Below are 24,255 nucleotides of genomic sequence, written 5' to 3'. Positions count from 1 at the left end.
AAAGAAAACACAAAAACAATAAAAATAATTAGTCACAAACCCATTTCCTTAAAACAACTGTTTTCATATCTTCATACCCCTATCTTTATTCATATGTACAGTTTATTTAAGGTATCATAGTGTAAACACAATTGAACAGTTTTTCAATTTAAATGTAAGTTTTTGCATATTTCTACAACTATGTAATTACCATTTATAAATGCTTTACAATGTCTCATCTAAGGAAGCGCCATAGTTTATTTATGTATTCTCCTATTGCTAAATATTTACAATGTTTTCTGTTCTCCCTCATTATAGGCTATGCGTAAGTACTTTCATAATTTAGTTTTTAAAAGAATCCTTTCTTTGGATTTAATACCCCAGAGTGGAACAGATGGCTCAAAGGGTGAATGTTTTTGATGATGATGATGATGATGACGACGACGACGACGAGGGTATTAGCACCTGTATTGTACTTTATGATTTTTAGGATGCTTTCACATACATTATCTCATTTGATCATTTAAATAAATGAATTTGAAAAATTTTAAATGCCTGTAAGTACAAAGGAGAAAAAATAAAAAGTAATCACTTAAAAGTATTTTCTTGATTATACAATTATATAATTTAAAAATCCATAAAAGAAAAAATTGACAACTTTGGACTTCATAAAAATTTCAAACGTCTGTTCTTTCAAACTCATAAGACAATTAGAAGAAAAGCCAAAGGCTGGGAGAAATATTTGCAAATCATATATCTGATAGAGCATCACTTGTATATAAGAAACCTAACTCTCAAAATTCAATAATCAGAAAGCAAACAAGCCAGTTTTACAAATGGGCAAAAGATCTGAACAGATGATTCAGTGAAGAAGATACATGGATGGTAAATAAGCACATGAAAAGGTGCTTAACATCATTAGTCATTAAGGATAAGCAAATTAAAACCACAATGAAATAGCACAGCATACCTATTACAAGGGCTAAAATTTAAAAGACTGGCCATTTCAAATTTAGCAAGGATACGGAGATACTGAAATACAGACTAGTGGTGGCAAGGTTAAGCAGCACAACCACTTTACAGAACAGTCTGGCAGCTTCTTAAAACATATGTCCGCGCTGGGATCCAGCTCTTCTATTTTTAGGTATTTATTCAAGAGAAATAAAAGCATATGTTTATACAAACACTTGTAAATGAATATTCACAGCACCTTTATTTGTAATAGCTAAAAACTGGATAAAACCCAAATGCCCATCAACAGGTGAATGGAAAAACAAACTGTGATATATCAATACAATAAAGTAATACTCAGAAATAAAAAGGAACTATTGATAAACTCTAAAACACAAATTAACTTCAAAGTAATTATGAGTGAAAGAAGACAGACCAAAAAAAGTACGTGGTATATACTGTTGCACTCATATACAGTTCTAGAAAATGCAAATTAATTCATAGTGTTTGTCTGGCAGTAGGGGGAGGTAGGGAGAGATGACCAAGGAGCACAAGTTAACTCTGGGGGATGATGGATGTGTTCATTATCTTGGTTGAGGTGATAGTCTCACAAGTATATAAATATGTGTTGACTTATCAGGGTGTACATTTAAAATATATGCAGTTTCTTGTATGTCAATTACACCTCAATAAAATTGCTCACAAAAAAGTGATAGGAGTTAATATTCAAAGAGTCCCCATAAAATAAATTAAAAATGAATAATCCAACAGAAAAATGGGCAAATGACCATTACAGAAAATTCACAAAAAGGAGAACTATATATCCAACTTCACTACTAATTAAGGAAGAAATAAGAGGAAGAAGGCAAATTAGAAAGTGATGCTTCTTTTATTGCTTGTTCAACTATCCCACTGTACCTCAAGATATTTGTTCCCATGGAACAAACTGAGTAAGGGTAGCCAGATGTGTACTGAAGTGTTCTTTAAAATACTGAAAAACATATAATAGTGGAATTATGCAACAATAGTTGTTTAAATTATGGTGTATTCATTTAAAGAAAGGGAATTCAGCCACTAAAATTATGTACAGATGTATAATTATCATGATAGAAAATTGTTCATAATATATTATTAATTGGAAGAAAAAAGTTTATAAAGCAATAAAATGAATATACAAAAGGATGATCACTTTTCTTTTTAGTTATCAACCTTGGTTTCACGAAGCATGAATTTGAAATAGCACCTACAAAAAAATTTAGGTCTCTGATCTTTATATTCATGTACTACTTCATTCACATGTTCTAAGTGAAGAACAGCTCAATGATAACTGGGGCTCTCTCCCTGCAGACCTTGATGGTGGTTAAGAACCAGGGGACGTAATTGAGGGAGAAGACCTGCTTACAGCCCACCCTTGCAGTGATGCACGTTCCTCAGTACCAATTACTGTTTTCAGATGGAAGTGTAGCTGTGCCTACACTTAGATTTTTGTGGGTTTGACTACTATTTTTCAGTATATAGTTTGGACTTCTTTTCATAGCACTCAGAACATTTACTTACCTCAAATAAAAGATTGTTTAAAGAACAAAGAGAAACTTTGAAGCTGTAAAAGAAGAGTGCTCAATGGACTGGAGGTTTGACTTTAGTAGATGGGTCAGGGATGAATGAATCAACGCGTAAAAATCACGTTCCATGATCTTTGCCTGATTTGCTTTTCAAAATTGTCCTCTTAACATTTCATTGGTTTTTGCTACTAGAATGGAAAGTAAAACTGGGTTTAACTATTTAATGGCATTTTCTGACTCCCTATGTTTTTGTACTTGCCAGATACACAACTACAATTTCACCTCAAGCCCTGAGTGGGTGAGTACACGTTAGAAGCACAGAGGCTGATATAAGCAACAGTTATACGGGACAGTAGGATTTGGGTATTTACCTTACTCTTTTTGCCAAACTGTATTTTCTAAGTATTATGCTATGCTAAACATGTATTATTTTAATTTTTTAAAAAAGGAATTTATTTAACTAGTAAAAAATAACAAAAGGCAATTGCCTGAGTATTTATCTATTTTTCCAGGCATTAAGGATACCTTTCAGAAAAGATTAAAATGGCCTAAACGGATACAGATGACAAAAATAAACCCCAAACAATTATGAATACTTGTTTATGTTGTCTAAAGGGAATTTTCTATACAAAAGCCATCTGACTGGATTTCAAGGAGGCAAATTAACACCCTACCTTATCTTTAGCACCTCTAGTTCTGCGAAGACAGCCATAAAAAAAATCTGCAGAAATATTCGTAAAGACCTAGTTTCTCAGATACTACAAACTACAAACAAGCTGCTGTCAAGTTCTTGCATTCTTTCCCCTCCCCAGCCCTCCACAAATACCTATTTGTGTAAGACTATACAGATTATTTCCCTGTAAAATAGGTTATAATAGATGATTTCTGAAATTCCTTCAAGCTCTACGCTTCTAACAGTTCAAAGGTTTCTAAATCATTTTCATAGAGGCCATGGTTAGAGAATGATGGTGCAATTAGGTAACTGTATTTCTTCACTTAGTCATTTTCTCTTCCTTGTACTAATTTAACTTTGTATGTTTAAAACTTAGCTCTAACCTAACTAATATGTTTAAAACTCACAATTTTAAGTCTCATCCCTATCCTTTCATGACTCTTAGAGGAGTGCACTAGAGCAGGCTCTGGGCATACAAAAGCACTGCCCCGCTCTTGGGGGTCTGAATTTTTGGAGGTCAACAAGAAATTACTGCTATGTGCTAAGTGGTACAGCAGAGCAATGGACATGGTGCTGAGAACACAGAGGTGGCAACTACATTTGCTTAAAGGAAATGCAATTTCCTTTCCTTCCTATATCCACCAAAATACTTCTAAATTTACCTACTATCACCTGTAATTTGGGATTCTAGACTTTACACGATTAAAAAAATTCTTAAAATGTTTTCATAACTGACACTCTTTCCTGATTTATATAGTAAGTTCAGTGCTTCTGTGTATGTTCTGGCCTTAAACAATTATAAAAAAAATAATGTGGTTTTCCTCAGGAGATCTTTATCTTTATAGGAGGAAGAATGGAGGAAATAAGATATTTCAATTCTGTGCCCTTTACATTTGAAAATAATACAAGGTTTGTTATTATTAAAACCTATGTGTACTTATGTTATTGACTTTATAATAAAGCACAATGAAAAAATAGCATGGTCTTTTTCTTACACTATATTAACAGTAATATTTCTTTGTGGTTCAACATTTAATACCTTTGGTCAAGATCTGCTATTACACATACCCCTGTTACTGTGTATAGTCATCTTACTGGATACCTAATTTACTTATCAATATTTCTACTTCTAATTATAATATGATTACTGTAAGCTGGTAGGTCTACGGCTCTAGATTCCTAGCATTCAGCAGTTATGCAGCACCCTCCTTCTCTTCCTCTCACACTTGCGGTGTGAAGAGAATCTCTGTCGTCTGAATGTTGTGTTCCCCTAAAATCCCTATGTTGGAATCCTAACCCCCAAGGTGATGGTATTAGGAGATGGGGCCTTTGGGAGGTGATTAGGTCATGAGAGCACAGCCCTCATGAAAGGGATTAGTGCTCTTATAAAAAAGACCCCAATGAGGTCTTTAGCTGTACCATGTGAGGGTACAGCTAAAGGCGCTCTTTATGAACCAGAAAGTGAGCTTTCATTGGACAAAGAGTGAGGGCTTTGATTTTGGACTTCCCAGACCTCAAAACTGTGAGAAAGAAATGTCTGTTGTTTATGAGCCATCTAGTCTCTGGTATTCTGTTATAGCAGTCCAAATTGACTAAGACAAGGATGTTCAAGGGCTTACGATTTTTTTGTTGTATTTCACTGGGCCTGACTTGTTCCTGCTTCAGCGAATCTCAAGAAACTGCGTCAATGGATCAAAGAAGTTCTACTGAGTAATACTTCAATTCTAGTAGCCTGAGTGTATTTCAGGGCCTGTTCATAATCTTGTATTTCTTGAAATATTTTATATGTCATGTAGAACTTATAAAGTGTCACTAATAAAACTTCAAAAAGCTATACAAGAAAGTGTAAAAGACTCATGTCTCATAGCCAACCAAATGGGAGAGGGTCTACCATCATTCAGCAAATCTATTAGTTGAACATCGAAAATATAATAAACTATCTCCAAATCCCCTGAAGTACATGCATTGTAGTTTTGTTGATTTCCTATTCCATTATCAATCATCACACATCATGCTATTCAACTGAAAGTGCGGGACACGTATACTGCTACAGAAAATAGCTAGGATTTCCCTACTGCAGCCTGCTTCACATATCCATGCTCCATGCCTTGCTTTCTAGTTTCATTTTATCCTTTGATAAGACACTGAGATAAAATAGAACAGGTATTATTTTAAATTTTCAGGTGAAAAAACAGATATAGAAATGATAAATTTTTTGACCAGGGTCAAATAGAAGGTGATGGCATTTTGTCTAGGACCAAAATGCTCTAATTCCTACTTCAGTCTTTCCCTCCACACTGTTGTGTATTTTGAACTGTACCACTTTTTCTTTTTGGGGGCACTTTATTTATTTTTTTTTAATTAATTAACTAATTAATTAATTTTTGGCTGTGTTGGGTCTTTGTTGCTGCGCGCGGCTTTCCCCAGTGCACACCACTCTTCGTTGCAGTGCACGGGCTCCAGGTGTGTGGGCTTCAGGAGCTGTGGCACATAGGCTCAGCAGTTGTGGCTCACGGGCTTCAGAGAGCAGCCTCAGTAGTTGTGGCGCACGGGCTTAGTTGCTCCACTGCCATGTGGGATCCTCCCGGACCAGGGCTCGAACCGTGTCCCCTGCATTGGCAGGCGGATTCCCAACCACTGCGCCACCAGGTAAGTTCCCTAGGGGTACTTTAAAAAGCACCAATGTAAGCAAAAGAAAATGCCTGGATGAGGAATTCAGGGCTCTGGTTTGTGCTCAAAGTCATTAAGTTGACTACGTTTTCTATACATCCTGAATCCTTGAATGACATAAGCTTTCAATCAGAGTATCCCTCATGTGTGGAATATTAAAACAGATGCTTCAGGATATGACCAAGAAATAGGTAGCTTCAGTATGTCTTAAAATTTGGCATTTCTATCTCAATTTCTCCTACTAAACTAATAATAGATATCTAAAACTCTAACCTACAATCAGTTATATATGTTACTGCCTAGTCTTATCCAAGTATGAGGATTACAACATCTGAGTTTGCTTTTGAATCATTCATAATTAGTACTTCAAGAACACCATTAAATTATACGTTCAACTACAGATGTTAAATTTATTTCAACTAGGGCTTCCCTGGTGGCGTAGTGGTTGCAAATCTGCCTGCTAATGCAGGGGACACGGGTTCGAGCCCTGGTGTGGGAAGATCCCACATGCCGCGGAGCAACTAGGCCCGTGAGCCACAGCTGCTGAGCCTGCGCGTCTGGAGCCTGTGCTCCGCAACGGGAGAGGCCACGATAGTGAGAGGCCTGTGCACCGCGATGAAGAGTGGCCCCCACTTGCCACAACTGGAGAAGGCCCTTGCACAGAAACGAAGACCCAACATAGCCAAAAATAAATTAAAAAAAATAAATAAATAAAAAATACAGAACCTATTTAAAAAAAAAAAATTTATTTCAACTAGACATTAACTAATTGCAAAAATATTATAAAAGTAGTTACATTAAAATTTAATATTACATAATAAAGAAAAATCATATTTTGGACTATATTGAGAATATAATGGCTTAATGCATTATAATTACCACCAACATTTGTAAAGGAGTGAACAATTAATAATGATACTAGACAACCAAAGCTCCTTTTACTCTTAAGGGGTCTTCCTATATATTAAATTGAAAACAAACACTACATTTCACCACAGGTATATTCGGCTACCTTCTTAAGTTACTTCATGAAATAGGAAATGCAAAGACTAAATAAGTAGCTGTGGCAGACAGCTTAATGTTTTAAGAGTATGGGCTCTGGAGTCAGACAGCCTGGCAAGCGTTGTCATTTTACCAATTGTGTGGCCTCAGGCAAATTACTTCATGCTCCTCATGTGCCTCAGTTTCATCTGCAAAATGGGGATAATAATGGCAACTATCTTGTGGGGATTTGGGAGAACTGTATGAGATAATGCATGTAAAATGCTCATGAGAGTAGGGGATACTTACTAAATAAATAAATAAATGCTTGACAGCATAAGTACTTGATAAATATTAGCTACTACTACTACCACTATCATTATTAGCCCCAAATGTACTAACTGATCATGCCTTTCATTCTATATTTTTATAAAATATAAGGGGAAAATGCTATTCTATGGGATTTTAAATTCTTATTTCAAGTATTTATTGCACATCAGTAATATAGCAGGTAGGATGTTAGACATAGGGCCTTGTAAACACCATGGGCTTTTTGTTACTGAGCAAGTTATATAGGAATGTAAAGGTATATATTGCCCTGAATTCTGGTAAAACATGTCACAATGTGAAAAATAAACCTATCAACAATGACGATGCAGGTGATCATTAATAAATCTACGCTCTATAAATAAAATCATGTTTAGTGTCAATGGTAGACTGCCTTTCAGTTTAACTAAAATTCTCCCAGAGGTTTAATTAACTACTTAGGAAGCACAAAAGATTGGAAAAGAGCATGGTTCTGATTCCTGGGTTTCACAGCGCTGTTCAACTTGGCACACAATAAATGCTCAATGAAGATTTGTTTTGCCTAAAACACTATGACTGAAAAGCATTCCAGAGTTAATACTGAGTCACAGGAGATACTGCCACCTAGTGAAAAATTAGGCTCATTACCTGGGATTACCGTATAATGCTGAGAACTTCCCAAATTAAGACTTGATTCTGCTTAAAATACTACATGTATATTCAATATGTGTCAGTATTCAGACTAGGTACCAGTAATAAAAAGACAAATAAGCCTCCAACTCTGCTTCCCACAAAGTATAGATAATATAAAGAAATCACATACTCCACGGAGAGGCATAGAATAAATGGTTTTGTAGAAAAAAAAAAAGTTTGCATATTAGACAATCAAAAGCTAATATTTCAGGAAATCTGCTAAAAAGGCAGTTTAGTATAGCAAATGAGAGTATGGACTCCAAGTCCAGACTGTATGGATCCAAGTCCTGGCTCCCATAATGGGGATAATTATAATACCTACCTCATAAGATTATTGTGAAAACTTTAAAAAATATGGGTAAAGTGCTTAAAATAGTACCAGGAACATGGAAGATGCTCTATAAGTATTAGACAAAATTATCATTAAATGTAGAACAGGATCCTAGAGATTGAGGTAGACAAGTATTGATTAATAACAGAACATTAATTGCTGAAGTCTAGCTTCATAAATTTAATTCAGTAGAAGCCGTTTCTCTGACTAGTACTCTGTTATTATGGGAATCCTAAAAGTACATTATTTGTGGTACACTGTGACTAAATTTTGTATTACTAGATGATTAACCCTTTCAAAATCAGGCAAATAAAACTGCCTTCTGAAAGTAAAAATCATATTTCTTACCAAAAAAAGCAAAAAGTCAGTAGAATGAAAGACCCAAAAGACCACAACCTGAACACATGCTTAACAGGGAAAGATGCCTGCTGACTCTTCACAGATTTTGCTAGAACTGAAAGATGGATGATACATTTAGCTACCACTGTGGTCTCATTCACAGCTTATTTAACTGATAAAAAAAATAAGCTTACTCCATTTTCCTTAAAAATTGCTTAAATGTATCAGCTGCTCTGATAAATACTACCTAAAAAATCATGTAACTGTTTTGTATCTTTCAAATTTTTTACCATTAAAACATTTATGTAAAACTACTTGTAAACTTTATTTTCAGACAACAAAGTGTGAGCAAAATAGTCCTGTGTTAAAAGATAAATAAAATATAAGGCAAAGGTATAATAGGTCAGTAATAAATGTTATAATTTTCATTGAAAAAATTTAAAGACTTCACGATTCTGGCCTGTATTTAATGAGCAAAATATTTTAGAGTCTGAAACAACTTTTCATTTTTTCATGGTTATACACCATTCACAAGAACTGTGCTAAATCTTGGATTGCTTGAGATCACATAACTTTTTCCTAAACTGCTTCTTTTTAAAAATAGGCAGCAAAGAGTTGGGAAAATGTGTTGAAACATTTTGAGTTTTGTTTGTAAAGGTGTGTTAGCATATCAAAAATTGTGTTCTAAATACACTGCACAAAATATTTTAATTTAATATGTGTATTAACTGAACATTTAAATTTCTAAAACACTCATGGAAATCCCTCATTTACATCAAGATACTGTGGACATAACATAATGTTCTTAACTTTATGCATTTATTTTCTAATACAACTGACCTAGAAAGGTACACACTCTAATAAATAAAAGGAAAAGGCTGACCAACAGAAAGAGTGAAAGAAAGGGAAAAAAACCTTTTTTTCCATTTCATTCCACACAGAGAGGCTTATCAGCATGTTAAAACATAAGTTCCCATAGAGTCAAGTGTATACAGGTTGGATGAGCATGGTAACAACCCACTTTATCTTTTTTGTCTGTTTTAGTATAGTGCTTATCAGCTTACAAAGTACTTTCACAGTCCCTGTCTCATAGCACCCTCGCAAAAAAATCTCTTAGGTAGGACAGAAATTAGTAGTTGTAGGACCATTTACTAGATAGGGAAATGGAGCTTCAGGAAGGCAAGAGGCTTGTGCAAGGCCACTAAAGAAACCGAACTGAGCCTAAAACTAATGTTTTTGAACTCCTAAACACTTGGCTCTTTCTACTTATGCTTCTAGAGTGGACTTCTTAGTCTAAATGTCTATTGTCACAAAACCAAATGGACAAACCTAACTGCGCTAATCTACTGATGAACTTCTATCAAAGACAAAAAATAAACTAAAGAAAAAAGATGAGACTGGAGCTTTAAATTGCATTTTGTAGTGAAAATTTCAAAAGCCTAAAAAGCAAAATAGAAATTCAATGAAAACTGTGGTGAAACTTCTGAAGAGTTTGAGGAAATAACTGAGTGCCTATTTCCTATATAACAGTTCCCATTACAAAGTAATTAGGTATAACTCTTCTCCTTTCTGTGAAGATTTAAAGTGTATGAAAGAAAGACCTGTTTCAGGACATATGTTTGAACTAGACAACAAACTTGGACACTAGATGATTTGAGAAATCCACTTGTCTTTTCCCATAGTCAGGCAGTGTTTACTTTTGCTAAATTTGTTTGTAATAGTAAGTGGTATTGTGTTGTTTAACAATTCCACCATCAGTAATACTGTTCTGTAAATCTGAATATGTGTCAGAGAAATTTATTATTTCTTCTTTGTAAAATTCTTTAAAACAGGATAAATCTCAATTTTACACATTATTTTCTAATATAATTCACCTGTAAAGGCATAAAAAAATCCATACTATGATCAAGAACTTCAGGTTTAGAGCTTAATAACTCAATTGTCTAACACTTAGCACTTATCACAAACATTAACCAGTTCATACTGTATTAATGCAGTAAGCTTAACCACCTGCATTTCATTAACTTAAACACTCTGTCTAGATAGTTCCACAGCAATGTTACCTGTATACATATTTGCATATTTATGCATTTATGACATTGTGTGGAAGCCATCTTAACTTAGCAAAAACAGTGAATGATATCCTAAACAAAGCAAAGAGAGTAATAAAAACCATTTATTTTTGTACAATAATTAATATATGAAGAAAATGGAACTGCAATTTTGAGAGTGTCAGCACTATCAATACCATGCAGAACAATGAAATCCTAATTTCAGGACAAAAATTAAAGAAATATATGAAAAATAGCATAAATCCAGATAATTCTAATAATGCCATACTATTTCTGAAAAATGTGTCCAAAGTCTTTATTTCCTTATTATTTTCCAAAATTATAGAATAGTGTAATTTTAGAGTAGAAAAAGGCGTTAGATTTCTAATTCCAGATCTCATTTTCATTGACGCTTGATTTTTTTGCCTTCTTTTTATGTTAAGAAACTCTCAAGATTACAACTTATTTAAACTATGCGCTTTAGTAAAAAAGAAAAACAAAGAATAGGAAAATTAACTCAATATTCAAGTAAAAACATTACAGATCCATATTTCCTAAATGTTATTTAATCTTTTAAATTTAGACATATTCCCAAATAATTTTTAGGTGAATTTTATTTATTTAAATTGATTTACAAAGGAAGTGATGACTACCTTTCTGTGATTACAACGTAAGAGCACAACCATTATGTGTACTTTTGATGATATTTAAACTCCATAATAATAGTGCTCATGGAAAAATAAAATGTTATAATAATAATATGATCTTTTTAAGTTGCTTGGCTTTCATAGTATATTCAAGAGAGCTTTGTTAATACAAAGGATGACAGTTTTCACAGAGCTCATAATTTCCGGTTCAGTCTAAATGTAAAGGTTACTCTAAATATTCTCCTCTTATCAAGTGGTGGACTTACCATGGAAATCATAAATATATAGAAGAATTGGCTCATTCTGCCCAAACGCACAAAATGCAACCATATTTTCAAGTGGATGATAAGCAATATCTCGAATGGGTGACTTGAATGGCAGGTCAGAATACATTGCTACTTGTTCTCCTAAATAAGAAAAGACATTCAATAATTTGTACCATCTCAGATACTTCTCATTAGAAGATTATTCTGTAGCTTATTAAAAAAGATTTATAGTAAGTAATGATAAAGCTCACGTTATTTACATGAACACCTTAAAAACTTATAAATATTTGAGTACCACTATATTAAATAATTATCTTTATTTTTCATTCTGTTGGCCCTCCTTTTTCTACTTTTCAGTCCAACCTCTTCACGGAGGTATTCAAGGCACAAAATAAAGACAAAGAGCTTGGAAGTAGAGAGACCTGACTCTGAGATCTGACAGAGCTGAGCAAATGCTAGCTAACAAAGAACTCCAGGGAGAACTAGGGGAGGAATGTCAGGATTAAAACTAAAGAAACTCTGGTTGGGAGAGGTTTAGTGAGGAATTAATTTTTTCTATTTTTCTTCCAGAGGCTGTTTGACGTACCATCTGCTTTAAAGATGCATATGATTATTAATGACTAAAAGAGGTCTACAGCAGAAGTTTAAGTTTGAAAATCAGAACTCAAAAAGCAAAGTATCCAGTTCCACTGATTGCCGGGGAAAAGAGATTTATGAACACTTATGAACTGATGCTGAAGTATCAAAATACAGTAAGAAAAAAAAAAACAAAACTGTAAGTGAACTGACTAGTCAAAAATGCCTAAAGGGAAAGATGAAGAAAATAAAAAGCTGAAGTCAAATACTGCTCATTAAATAAACTTTAAAGTAACTTTTATAAAATTCTTTCTACTGCTAAAAAAAAATGTTTATGTAGTTTTGGCTTTTCTTTTGAAAAGCAAGGTGAAGCACAAATGAACTGCCCAATATCATAGTTTATGTTATTGAAAAAAAACTGAATTACAGCAAAATTGCTATTAAGTTTCAGACATCCAAAACTGACAGGAGTATGTTTGTTTCTAATAAAAATGTAGATGGTTAACCATTTGTATACCTAGTTGTACTTTAAATTCAGTTTATAACACTGTGTTTTGTATTACAGTCCTCATTAAACACTTCTCTAAGATCAACAATATCTCATTACCAACAAGGAAAGAATAAACCTTGAATTACAATGTGAAATTCTAAATCCATGAAGATATCAAAACCATAAAGAACAGAATTTAATATAAATTTAGACTGCAGCTGAATTCCATTATCAGCTTTCCAATTTTGAAAAACATAGCTGAGAACCTGAAATCAGAATTTCCTTGAAAATTATTCCATAAAATGGTAGTTTTTATACTTCATCAAAAACAAAACAAAAAAAATTTTTAAGTTCAATGAAATATTATTTACCTGTTTCTGGGTTCCAAACATATACTATACCATCCTCACTTCCAGCAAAGAGAAAAGTCCCACATGGTGTCAAAGTACTGTGAATCTTCTCTCGATAATTTGCTGCACCTACAAATTTCCTTGCTGCTAATCTAGAAACCAAAAAGATTTTACAAATGCAACCTGTCTTACCCATTTAAAAGACTGGTGGTAGGAAGACTTTTAAATACTTCATTTGCATTTAACAAACAACTTGTGAGAATCTGTTATGCAGGATACTCTATGATGGATGCAGAATAAAGAAGAGATAGTCCCAGAGCTCAGGGAGCTTATCATTTAGCAGGAGAGAGAAGAAATGCATTAAAGTAAAATAGAAAGTGGATGTAGAAAGTGCCACAAAAGAAGAACAGAAAGAGTACTTTTCAGATTTGGATAAGAGAGATGATTTCTAGCTATGGAGCAAAAGACTACTTTGGAAGTAGCATTTGAATTGTTTACTAAAAACTGAACAGAATTTTTATATTCTTATATTTTCTCCATGTGATAAATGTTTAAAATCAAACAATGAATACTTGATTGTTGCAGAAGTATTAGACAAAACATTATTGAATCATCTATTAAATATGGTATATAACCTTCCAGGCTTTTTAACTTATGAATAATAATAGCTAACACTGTTTTAGTGCTTATTATGCGCCAGGTAGGTACTAGTATCGTCCCTGGTTTACAGAGAAGATATTACATATACTGCTCTGTTATCTGCTTTTTTCAGTCAACAATGAATCATGAATAATGGCCATCATGTCAGAAAATAAAGATTATGCATTATCATTTTAATAGGCATATATTATATCATTGTCTAAATGTATCTAAGAGATTTTCTATTGTTGGATAACACTTAGGATGTTTCCAGCTTTCCCCTACCATGAATATGATTTCTGTGAACAACCCTGTGTATATATATATTTTTTGCACTGCCTCATTATTTTCTTAACATAAATAACTAAACCTAAGGTTACTGGGTCAAACACTTCTGCTATTTCTGTTAATGTTTTAAGTACTTTACATGTATAAACTAGTTTATTCCTCACAAAACACTTATGAGGATGGTGTATTATTTCTTCCATTTGAGTGATGAGGAAAGAGAGACACAGGGAGATTAATCAGCTAGTAAGGGGTGGAACAGGCAGTATTTGACTGCAAGCAGTTTTCCTCTAGAGCCCAAGCATGGTCATAGGCTGAATACTATACTGCTTAAAAAGAGAACAACCAAATTCTGCAGGCCTGGTCTTCTAAAGTCTGGCTCTAATTTCTATTGGATTCTCTCTCAGCATTCCTTAGCAAGAAACCCATGCTCATACAGACTAACTCACTCTGCCCTGAATACAGCTTCTATTATTCTACCTCCAAACTTTATTCCAGGCTTTTCATGTTTTCCACCCTAGTGAGGACACTGCCATCTTGTCTAAATTCTACCCATCCTTCAAGATTGAGCTCAAAGACCAGTCTTGCCACAGAGACTTTAACAGAAGACTATATTATAGCTATCAGCTTTACCGTTGCCATGAAAAATACAATCCTTTTATTATGTATTTATATTCATTAAAAATACTTATTGAGTACTTGCTATCTGTTAGGTATGACGTGGGTACGATGTATAGAAAAAAAGAATAAGCAGATTACAGTCCTTGAAGATCTCACAATGTAGCCTAAGTGTTTCATATGTTATTTTGGAGGTAGTACAACTAGATTATAAATTCCTGATGAACAAATTCTGCTTATCATTCTCCTACAGCACCCATGCCAGTGTCTCAAACAGTTCTACATAAATACTGAAGGGCTTAATGGTTAGCCCTAAAGTGATAATTGCAGAATAAACTAATCTAGATTACCACATTTGCCTTTCTAAATACAATAATGATATTTAATAAAATAGCTTTCTCTCATTTGTTTTACAGGAACTTCTAACGTCAAAACCAAAGCACACCAGAAGTCCATGCTGGTTTTCCTAGAACTCTGCTTCTGCCTTTTACATTAAGAGTATCTCTTTTCATTTGCCTCTTTTAGAAATAAAACAAAAAAGAAAAACAAGGATGTATGAATCAAAAGCCCTCTCATTCAGGCATGATAGTAGATCATAATACTATGTTAAACCAATATCACAGAGATAAAAGATATTTGATGGCAGAAGTTTCTTTTTTTTTTTATTGTGAAAATAAAAAACAATAGACTACATCTCAGCCTAAGAACTATTCATATTTTGGGTCAGATAATTGTTGCAGAGGCCTGTCTCATGCACTGCAGGATGCTTAGTGATATCTCTGGTCTCTGTCCACCAGATACTGGAATAAACATTCAAAAGTGTTTCTAGACACTGCCAGAGGTCCCCTGAGGGACAAAATTCTCTAGTTGAGAACCACAGCTGCACTTTATAAATATGAATTAAATCATTACTTATTCTATAAGCACTTAACCTGCAAATACTGAAATATACTTACATTCGGAGATCCATAATTCTCAAAGTACTGTCTTTGGTATGAATTAACAAACGTTTTCCATTGGGATGAACCTCCAAGTAACTTATTGGAATCCCCTTAAACTCACTCTCTTTAATTTCCTAAAATGATTTTAAAAAAGATAATAAAATATTACCACTGTAAAATTTGTCTAAAGTTAAGCCCTTTTAAGTGTACAAATTTAATTTTAAGATGTCATTTTCAATTGCACAATACAGGATGTTTTAAAATTGTTAGCAAAATTATTCCAAGTAACTTCAGGTTAAGGATGAAAATAAAGCTGCTAAAATGTATTTTTTGGTTGTTATGTAACACCATATTTAATTAGTGTTTTTGTAGTATATTCCCAAACAAGAAGCACTTTCTACAAACACATCTTCTAACACTACACTGTCTGTTTATCATCAGATAAGAAACTTTCCAATTTTTATAAATTCAAAATTAAGTATAGAATTAGCTCTCAAGTTCTATTTCAGTCTCAGATTATTTCTTCATACATCTACTTCCACTTGTCCTGAAAAAGGTAAATTATCAGCATCTTATTCTGAAATAATTTAGTTTAGCTTGTAATTTTTTTTTTTTTGGATACTTAAGGCAGCTAAATCTTCTACTTATAGAAGAAGACTATAAGTAGACCTGATTAATGATGTCAAGAAAGACACAAACACTGAAAGAGAATCTGCCTGAACAAGCCGTGTATAAGGACAATTTCCAAAGGTTCTTGTTTCGATTACCAGGAGAAAGACAAAAATTGCAAATGCAAAACTGCTTAAACTAAAGTCTAAAGAGTCAAGAGAGGGTCTGCTTTAACCTGTAGGCAGAATTCTGAATTAGCCTTCTTCTCCCTCGAGGACCCCTTATTCTTGCTCGCTTCTCTTAGAGGGTCTCCTCTTCAGAGGCGGGTTGGCACCAGCTGAGGTGGGGTACAAACTGCTACAATCCTAGTATCAGCAGCTGAGCCCCTCCTACTGCTATTTGGTGCTAAAACCTGCTGTCAGCTTTTTACAAGTTACAGAATAAAGTCAAATACTGATACCACAGATGGGGATTTTACTGAGCCCAACTACAACGATTTGGAGGTGGAGATGCATTGCTGAAGGTGTGAGCAATTGGAGCAACACTTACACAGATGCAAAGGTGCAAAATCAAAACCAGGGCTGCATAACAAGTTAAGTGTTAGGTACAGGTTTGAGAAAGCTGCTGGTAGATTCAGTGTTTGTAGTATCTGTTAACGAGTTCCTTCATATTTTTATCATATTCATGCTCAAGCCCTAGTTCTAAAGACCATGCCCTATACCAAGGGCTGTGTGCAATAGCACATGGGCACCTCATCTTCAGGGACAGATGTGTATAACCCAGCACCCCTCCCCCCACTGCTGGTTGAAGAGAACCAAGTAAGAAATCGCAGTCTCCCATCTGTCCTAGGACATAAGCTACTAAAAAGACATCCCAGCTCATTTCCTAACTTTCTATTTTCGACTGTCTCAAGTAACAACCAGGAGGCAGATTTCCAAGGTATATTTGCCTTTTGGTTACTATATTGAGGTAAAGAAATACATGATTTTTAATACAAATAATACGCTCTGCATTGTAGACTCAAATGATTAGAAATGGTGCCTTTGGAGCCTTGCCAATCCTCTAGGTATCAATATGTAAGTAATTAGAAAGTTCTTTTCAAAGTGTGTGAAATTAGGCTACAACATGAATCCCAAGCCATCATTCATTAATCTGACAGACTAGATGAGAATGACTAAAAATAGAATAGACTGGTTTTTAAACAGGTCTGACAGCCTCAACAGATTTAACTAAAGTTCCTGGAAATTCTTTTTCATGTAGAATGTCTTTTTTTCAAACAGGGACAATTATAATCTATTATGAAGAAGAACAAAACTGAAGAACACAGGTATAGCATGTAAGACAAAAACTATATCAATATTTATAAAAACAACTCAGGTTGAATGATTCATTTTGTATTTTTAACTTAAACATACTAAATATGCACCAACAAAGTTGCTTGGTATACAAGCCATCTTTAAAACACTCTGCTTCAAAAATGAGATCATTCATTTGTTTCTGTCAATTTAGTATATTTCAAATGAAACAATTACTGTGATTAAATGATAAGCCCTCTCATATTTATATAATCTTGATCACATAATTTTGAGGGATAGCACTGTTAACAAAACCTTGAACACAGTGTTTTTAGTGATGTTATGAGACCAAGAAAAAAAGAATCTGAATAGCAGAAAATGTAAGTTATTATGTATAGATGGTGATATAACATATACCTCATTTTGCATAAACTTCAGTAATGGATCCCTGAATACCATAGGGCAAATTAGGGCTCAAAAAAAAAGAAACAAAAGCCTGGCCAAAATGAAGAAAATTTCACTACGTCACTATATTATCAATTAGCCATCAGAAAGACATGATAATTGACTTCTCAGGGACTGAGAAAACCTTAATTTCTTTGAAAAGAACGAACGGAATGTCCTCACATCTTTTTTTTTCTTTTTTTTTTTTTTAACATCTTTATTGGAGTATAATTGCTTTACAATGGTGTGTTAGTTTCTGCTTTATAACAAAGTGAATCTGTCCTGACATCTTCAAGTCATGTGGTTCAATTTTTTTTTCCCATTTCTTTAATTAAATCCCCAAATATGAAATGGCTCTATACCTTATTTACACTCCAGTGACGCACTGAGTGTTGCACATCATTAGCTTTGACATACGTATTCCAAACAACAATCACCCCTGTGCAGTCTCCTGAATACATGTGATTACCTATTTAAAAAAATAAAATTACTTACATATAAATGTCACACAGAGTTTGAAACAAACATTATGAAATTGGGAAAACACATCCCAATAAAACAAAGAATTGAAGGGCTATTAAAAGGCATTACAGTTTTAAAAAAGTCCAAACAGCAAACAATCAGATCCCAATTATCTTTAAATGAATTCTTCACCCTTTTGAATTATTTTTGATGATTTATTTCCCTTTGTCACCTACCTGAATTTGAATACAAAAAGAAATGAGCACCTCAGTTTATGTGCACGTGGCTCAAATTCCAAAGCTAAACAAATTATTTGAAATATCCAATATGATCTGTATTGCTCACCTTTATTAACCTATATAATCTATTTTACATTCCTGGAAAAACACCTATACTCTAATATATACTGTTAGCATAATGCCTGAGACCTGGTAGGAACTCAATAAATGACCAGGGAATGAATAAAATAATAAATAACAGGTGCTTCAGTTCAGTATCATTTCTTAGAGTCAAACCATCTTACAGTTGAATTGGACCTCAGAGATCATCTTCAACTTCATAACCCGTCAGGAATATCTTACAAACCATTATGAACAGACGGTTGTTCAGCAACTGTGAATGTAATATTTTACACAAAAGTAGCTTATTCAACTGATGAAATGCTCTATATATTAGAATGTTCTTTCTAATTCTGAGCAAAGAAAATCTATTTCCTGCAGCTTTGGCCCTACTTCTACCTACAGAGCAACGTAGAAGGACTTCTCTTTTCTTCACATCTTAACCAAATATTTGAAGAAATTCTTCATCTCTCTTTTATAATCTGAGCTACTTCTATTATGACAGAATTTTCAGACGCCTTCTTATCCTTGGTTGACCTTTCCTGAATGGGTTCCTACTTATAAACATCCTTATGGTTGAACTGAGTACATTAGCAGTATTATCATTTTGATCTGGATCCCATACTAATTAATTATAGCTATACACAACTAGTGTCTGAAATAATAGAAAAGGTGACTATTTAATAATGAATTTCTTTATTCTTTCAGCTGACAAAATAATCTATATTTTATGTCCTTAAAACACTATCCATAATACTCATATTCTAAGATTAAACCTTTAAATAATTGCAAATCTCCCTTCTATATGTTTCTGTACTTAAAAAAAAAATCCTGTTGCTACATTTAAAATATATATTTTCAATATTCCTCTGGGATTTCCCCCCCATCTTCCTCATTTTTACCCTTTACATAAAACGGCCCTTTAAAAAACCTACTAGGGAATAATCATCAATCCAATGAAATATATTTTGCAATTTGGAACAGGACTGGTTGTTACAGCAAAGATTAGTTGAATCAAAATGTTTAGAAATTTATTGACTTCAAAATTAACTAACAATTCCCTCAGTGCCAAATTTATGCCAAGTTCTATCATATGATCTGCAAAATATGCATAAATCTAAATATGCACAAACATATTTAATTTTATCTGATACATAAAGTCACTCTCAAGCTTAAATAATTATTATCCTAGTGAAACAGAAAATTTTTTAAAATTCTTCATGTAACTAGCCTTCAACTGGAATATATTCTTGGACATACCTTCAATATCAAAACAGAGAGAGTTGACGAAACTTTTGTGAGTGTCAAATTGTCGGATTAATATGGCAGGATCCTCTCTCATATCAACTTTCCATATACGTATCACAGAATCATAGCATCCTGTAACCACCAGCTCTTTTACAGCTGGGTGGAATTTAGCCGTGTAAACAAAAGAAGGATGAGGTAAAACTCTGAAAGTATTTGTATTGTTTATTTCATTTTTCCATATCCTGGAAAAGGATAAAAAAGTTACATATTGCTTCTGAAAGGCAGACATTTCTCTAAGAACCAATATAGGCAATGGACTTTATAAAAGTAAGCAAGTGACAACAACCAATGGTAAATTTTATAACAATAAAAATAATGTGATGACATTATTTGATAGCCAGAGTTCTTTCAGTTTGACAAAGCTATTTCTTATAGTTATTTTCAAGCATAATGGTTAATTCCTCTACTAATTGTAATCTATACTGTAAAATGAAAAACTGTACTTGTATATATCTGTACTTTTTAAACCTACGTATTTTTGGCATTGAGTAAACACATTGAATAGTTGGTAAAATACTGCATTTAATACAATATAAGTGAAAAATAAAATAGAGGGAGAAATTTCAATGATTTCCCATTTCGGCTGTGTATATCATTTTTCCAAAGTGCTTACAGTTGAGGGTTTAGAGAATAGGGTACTCTATTAACTTTATATTTGTAATTTCAAAGCATAGATAATGAACATAAAGATCTCAAAGACTGGGCTTCCCTGGTGGCACAGTGGTTAAGAATCCGCCTGCCAGTGCAGGGGAAACAGGTTCGAGCCCTGGTCCGGGAAGATCCCACATGCCGTGGAGCAACTAAGCCCGTGCGCCACAACTACTGAAGCCCACGTGCCTAGAGCCCATGCTCCTCAGCAAGAGAAGCCACTGCAATGAGAAGCCCGAGCACCGCAACGAAGAGTAGCCCCTGCTCGCCGCAACTACAGAAAGCCCGTGCACAGCAACGAAGACCCAACGCAGCCATAAATAAATAAATAATAATTAAAAAAAAAAAAAAAAGATCTCAAAGACTTAGAAGGCACGTTGAAATTACTATATACTTAAAATAACATTAAAATCATTACAATATTTTATAGAAAACAGGCTAACATTGAGCACTCACTTTATGTTTAATACTCTTGTTATCTCTTCCTTTATATAATAGGTGATTTAAAAGAAATTAATTTTGTTATTGCTACAGTCTTTTTTTTTTTTTTTTTTTAATTTATTTATGGCTGTGTTGGGTCTTCGTTTCTGTGCGAGGGCTTTCTCCAGTTGCGGCAAGCGGGGGCCACTCTTCATCGTGGTGCGTGGGCCTCTCACTGTCGTGGCCTCGCTTGTTGCGGAGCACAGGCTCCAGACACGCAGGCTCAGTAATTGTGGCTCACGGGCTTAGTTGCTCCGCGGCATGTGGGATCTTCCCAGACCAGGGCTCGAACCCGTGTCCCCTGCATTGGCAGGCAGATTCTCAACCACTGCGCCACCAAGGAAGCCCTTGCTACAGTCTTGACAAGAGTAAACTCTAAGAGTTAAACTATCATGTTAGATACTCTGCAAGTCAATATGCAAAAATAGGCAAAATCTAGGAACAAACAGGTGCTTTATGAGTGTGAAGCACTCGATTTTTAAAAATTTAAGTTATCAGAATTAGAAGAATTTATTAATTTTTTAATATGGGGATTTATAGTTCACCCTTTTAATTACTGTCTAAGACCTGAAGCAAATTAAGTCCTTTTCAAAATTATCTATAAAAAAAATACAGTTGCTATTCAAGAATAACATTCTATAAGTTTTCTCAGCAGCTGCTTAAAATACAGGATATGATCTTTAATTACTAAGAATCCAAACTAATAAATGAAGGAAGTGAAAGAACATGTTTTCAAGTAAAAGTAAAGCATGTGTGTCACTGCATAAACATTTTTACCACAGTATTACTTTCAATGAACATATGTAACATGAAATATAGTACTTATAGAAAGAACAAAATCACTAATTTGGAGGAAATATTAAGGAGAATGCTAAAAGATAAAAACTTCAGTGGCCTGCTAATAAATCTTAGCAGCATTATCTGAAATACTATATAACAAGAAGAAATGAAGCAACTGTACCTTAAAAACAGCTCAATATAATTAGAACAGACACAGTATTTTAAAATAAAAAACTTTTTACATAAAAGCGGAATTGGTATCAATGATGGCTTTCATCACCCAAGCAATGGTAGAATCCAAGATCAAAAGAAATGTATTAATGGGTTTGTGAAAAAAAATCAGATTGACCGTAGACAGAGAAGAACAGTGATACACAAATCTGTAAAGACCAGATGAACACACACACAAATTATCAGAATTAGGAAAGAAAAAAAACATTCCGAAGTTAACACAGTATGTGTGAAGAGAGGGCAGAGTGGGGCCTTATGGGTCTATTTGGGAGCCATTACACATGGACAAGTCTTTCTGATTATATTAGGAGCTGCTGATCTGTAGTGATCTCAAGTTATACTGAAGATAACTAAAGACGGAGATTTAGATTAAGCCCATCTAGCAGAGAGCTAACCAATGGAAAACAGTTACTCAGGAGACACTAACAATAACAGGTGACGGTGACCCCAGGGGATAACAGAAGACCTGGGCAGAGACCCGACCTCCTGCCACTTCTGAGCATTAGCAACTCTGGTTCTCTTCCTTTTGACTTTAGCTCATTCAGTGTAAGTATTCTTCACCTATTTCAAAAACCCCACTGTCTTTTTCGTTCTAGCCACAATGTTTCTCTCTTCACTCAGTTAATCCTTCACAACAATATTTTTAGGATGTAAAGAGTCCTAAATTAGTATCAACTTCCAAGCTACATAAAGAAAAAAAGATCCTTTACTACAATATATGCTGTGCGAGGAAACCCAAGTTGACTTCAAGAAATGGTAAAATCTGAGCTGGGTTTTAAATGATGACTATGAGCCCACCCTGGCTTACAAAAGGCATTTAGATGTGTGTTGAGTGAATGAGTTGGGCAGGAAGGGGAGAAGGGCATGTCAGCATAGGAAGAGTCGACAGGTAACATGGAGATGCCAAAGAAGATAAGATGCTAAAGGTATTTGAAAAGATTGTGTGGGTGAGGCGGAGGGTACATGGGATGTGCACAAGGGACTACAGAAGGTCAATGAGGGTCATGCCTGTCATGCCATGCTAAGGATCTGGAATATTTTCCAAAGCGCAAAGATTTTTAAAGTCAAGACATTATGAAAGATGGTTTTGGAAAGAATTTTAGCATAGCAGGGATGGAGGAGCTAGAGGGTGAACACTGGGAAAGCTTAGCAGCAACAGTTTAAGCAAAAGATGACAAGGACTTGAATTAAGGCAACAGCAGTGAGGATAGAAAGAATGTGACAGAATGTGAGACTTTTAGGAGGCAGAATTAATATACTTTAGAACTACCTGTATGTAGAAAAGAAACACGAGTACTACTCTGAGTTCCCAGCTTGGGAGACAGGGTGGATAAGGATGCCATTAAAAACTATATGAGGGCTAAAAAAGGAAAACAAAATTTGGTGATTTCCGTTATGGACTTGAGGTGCCATTGGGCAATCCAGACAGAAGTGTGTAATACAAAGATGAATTCGGAAGAAGAAAAGGAGCTCGAAGTCATTAGCATATGAGTGAGAGTCAAAGCCAAGGAGATGAGAGAGACCAGGATAAGCACACCAAACCACAGAAGACATCGAATAAAGGATCTTGGGGATAAGCATTTACAGAGAACAGGCAGAAGAAAAGGAACAGGAGAATGAGAATTGGTCAGAGTGATAAAAAGAAAACAGAAGAGGTTGTCAATGAAAACCATGACTTGTAAATATTTCAAGACTGCTCAATAATGAACTATTGCAGTGAAGGCAAACAGCGTAAGGACAAAAGCTAGCCAGTGGATCTGAAAATTAGTAAGAAACTGCAGATCTCTCAAAGAAAGTTTATACAGCATGGTGGAAGTGAAAGCCAGACTAACTGGGGAAAAGTAAAGACAGTGTGTGTAGAATGCTTCTTGATGGGGTAGAAAGAAAAATAATGTGGTAACCTGAAAGGCAGGAGGAGTTTAGAAAAAGATTTCCTTAAGATAAGGAGATTTGAACATACTTCTAAGATGAGAGGAAAAAATAAATAGAGAAAGATACTGAAGAGACAACAGAGGTAGGAAATAGATGTAATAGATTAAAAAAGTAACTTTTAAAATATTTTATTGTGATGCTTATTAAATTGGAAGGGGCTAAATTATTTTCAAACTGACATTTTGAAAAATGCAAATAGTTGACAATCTATTAAGCTCTTAAAACATAAGGTGCGTATTCATTTACTGACCCTACACTGTGCATTGAGCCGCACCATGTCCTGGCCTCTGCATCCAGCTAACAGTGGAGACAGAATCCCTGCCATCAAGAGTTTATATTCCAGGAAAAATCTCAGTTGTTTAAGAACTTCATCTCAAAAT

At 34.3% G+C, this 24,255-nt stretch overlaps 1 protein-coding gene and 1 long non-coding RNA gene across 30 annotated transcripts in view; both read right to left on the bottom strand.

Moving 5' to 3' along the window:
• AHI1 (Abelson helper integration site 1) overlaps positions 1-24,255 on the bottom strand; it is a 218,708-nt gene that overhangs the window by 147,134 nt on the left and 47,319 nt on the right. For all 29 annotated transcript variants that reach the window (XM_082405630.1, XM_082405620.1, XM_082405619.1 and 26 more), the window contains 5 exons: positions 19,757-19,986; positions 18,059-18,165; positions 15,364-15,482; positions 12,887-13,017; positions 11,450-11,590 (listed from right to left, as the gene is read on the bottom strand). In XM_082405630.1, coding sequence (XP_082261756.1) covers positions 11,450-11,590; positions 12,887-13,017; positions 15,364-15,482; positions 18,059-18,165; positions 19,757-19,986 — 728 coding nt within the window. The remainder of the gene's footprint in view (positions 1-11,449; positions 11,591-12,886; positions 13,018-15,363; positions 15,483-18,058; positions 18,166-19,756; positions 19,987-24,255) is intronic.
• Positions 403-11,443, bottom strand: LOC309635025. Its single transcript, XR_014248587.1, has 2 exons — positions 6,596-11,443; positions 403-6,260 (listed from the first exon to the last, which is right to left on the bottom strand). It is a non-coding gene; the product is annotated as an uncharacterized lncRNA (long non-coding RNA).

The sequence above is a fragment of the Balaenoptera borealis genome, assembly GCF_965194805.1.
Source record: "Balaenoptera borealis genome assembly, chromosome: 9".
Classification (NCBI taxonomy): domain Eukaryota; kingdom Metazoa; phylum Chordata; class Mammalia; order Artiodactyla; family Balaenopteridae; genus Balaenoptera; species Balaenoptera borealis.
This window is presented reverse-complemented; position numbering and strand designations above follow the sequence as displayed.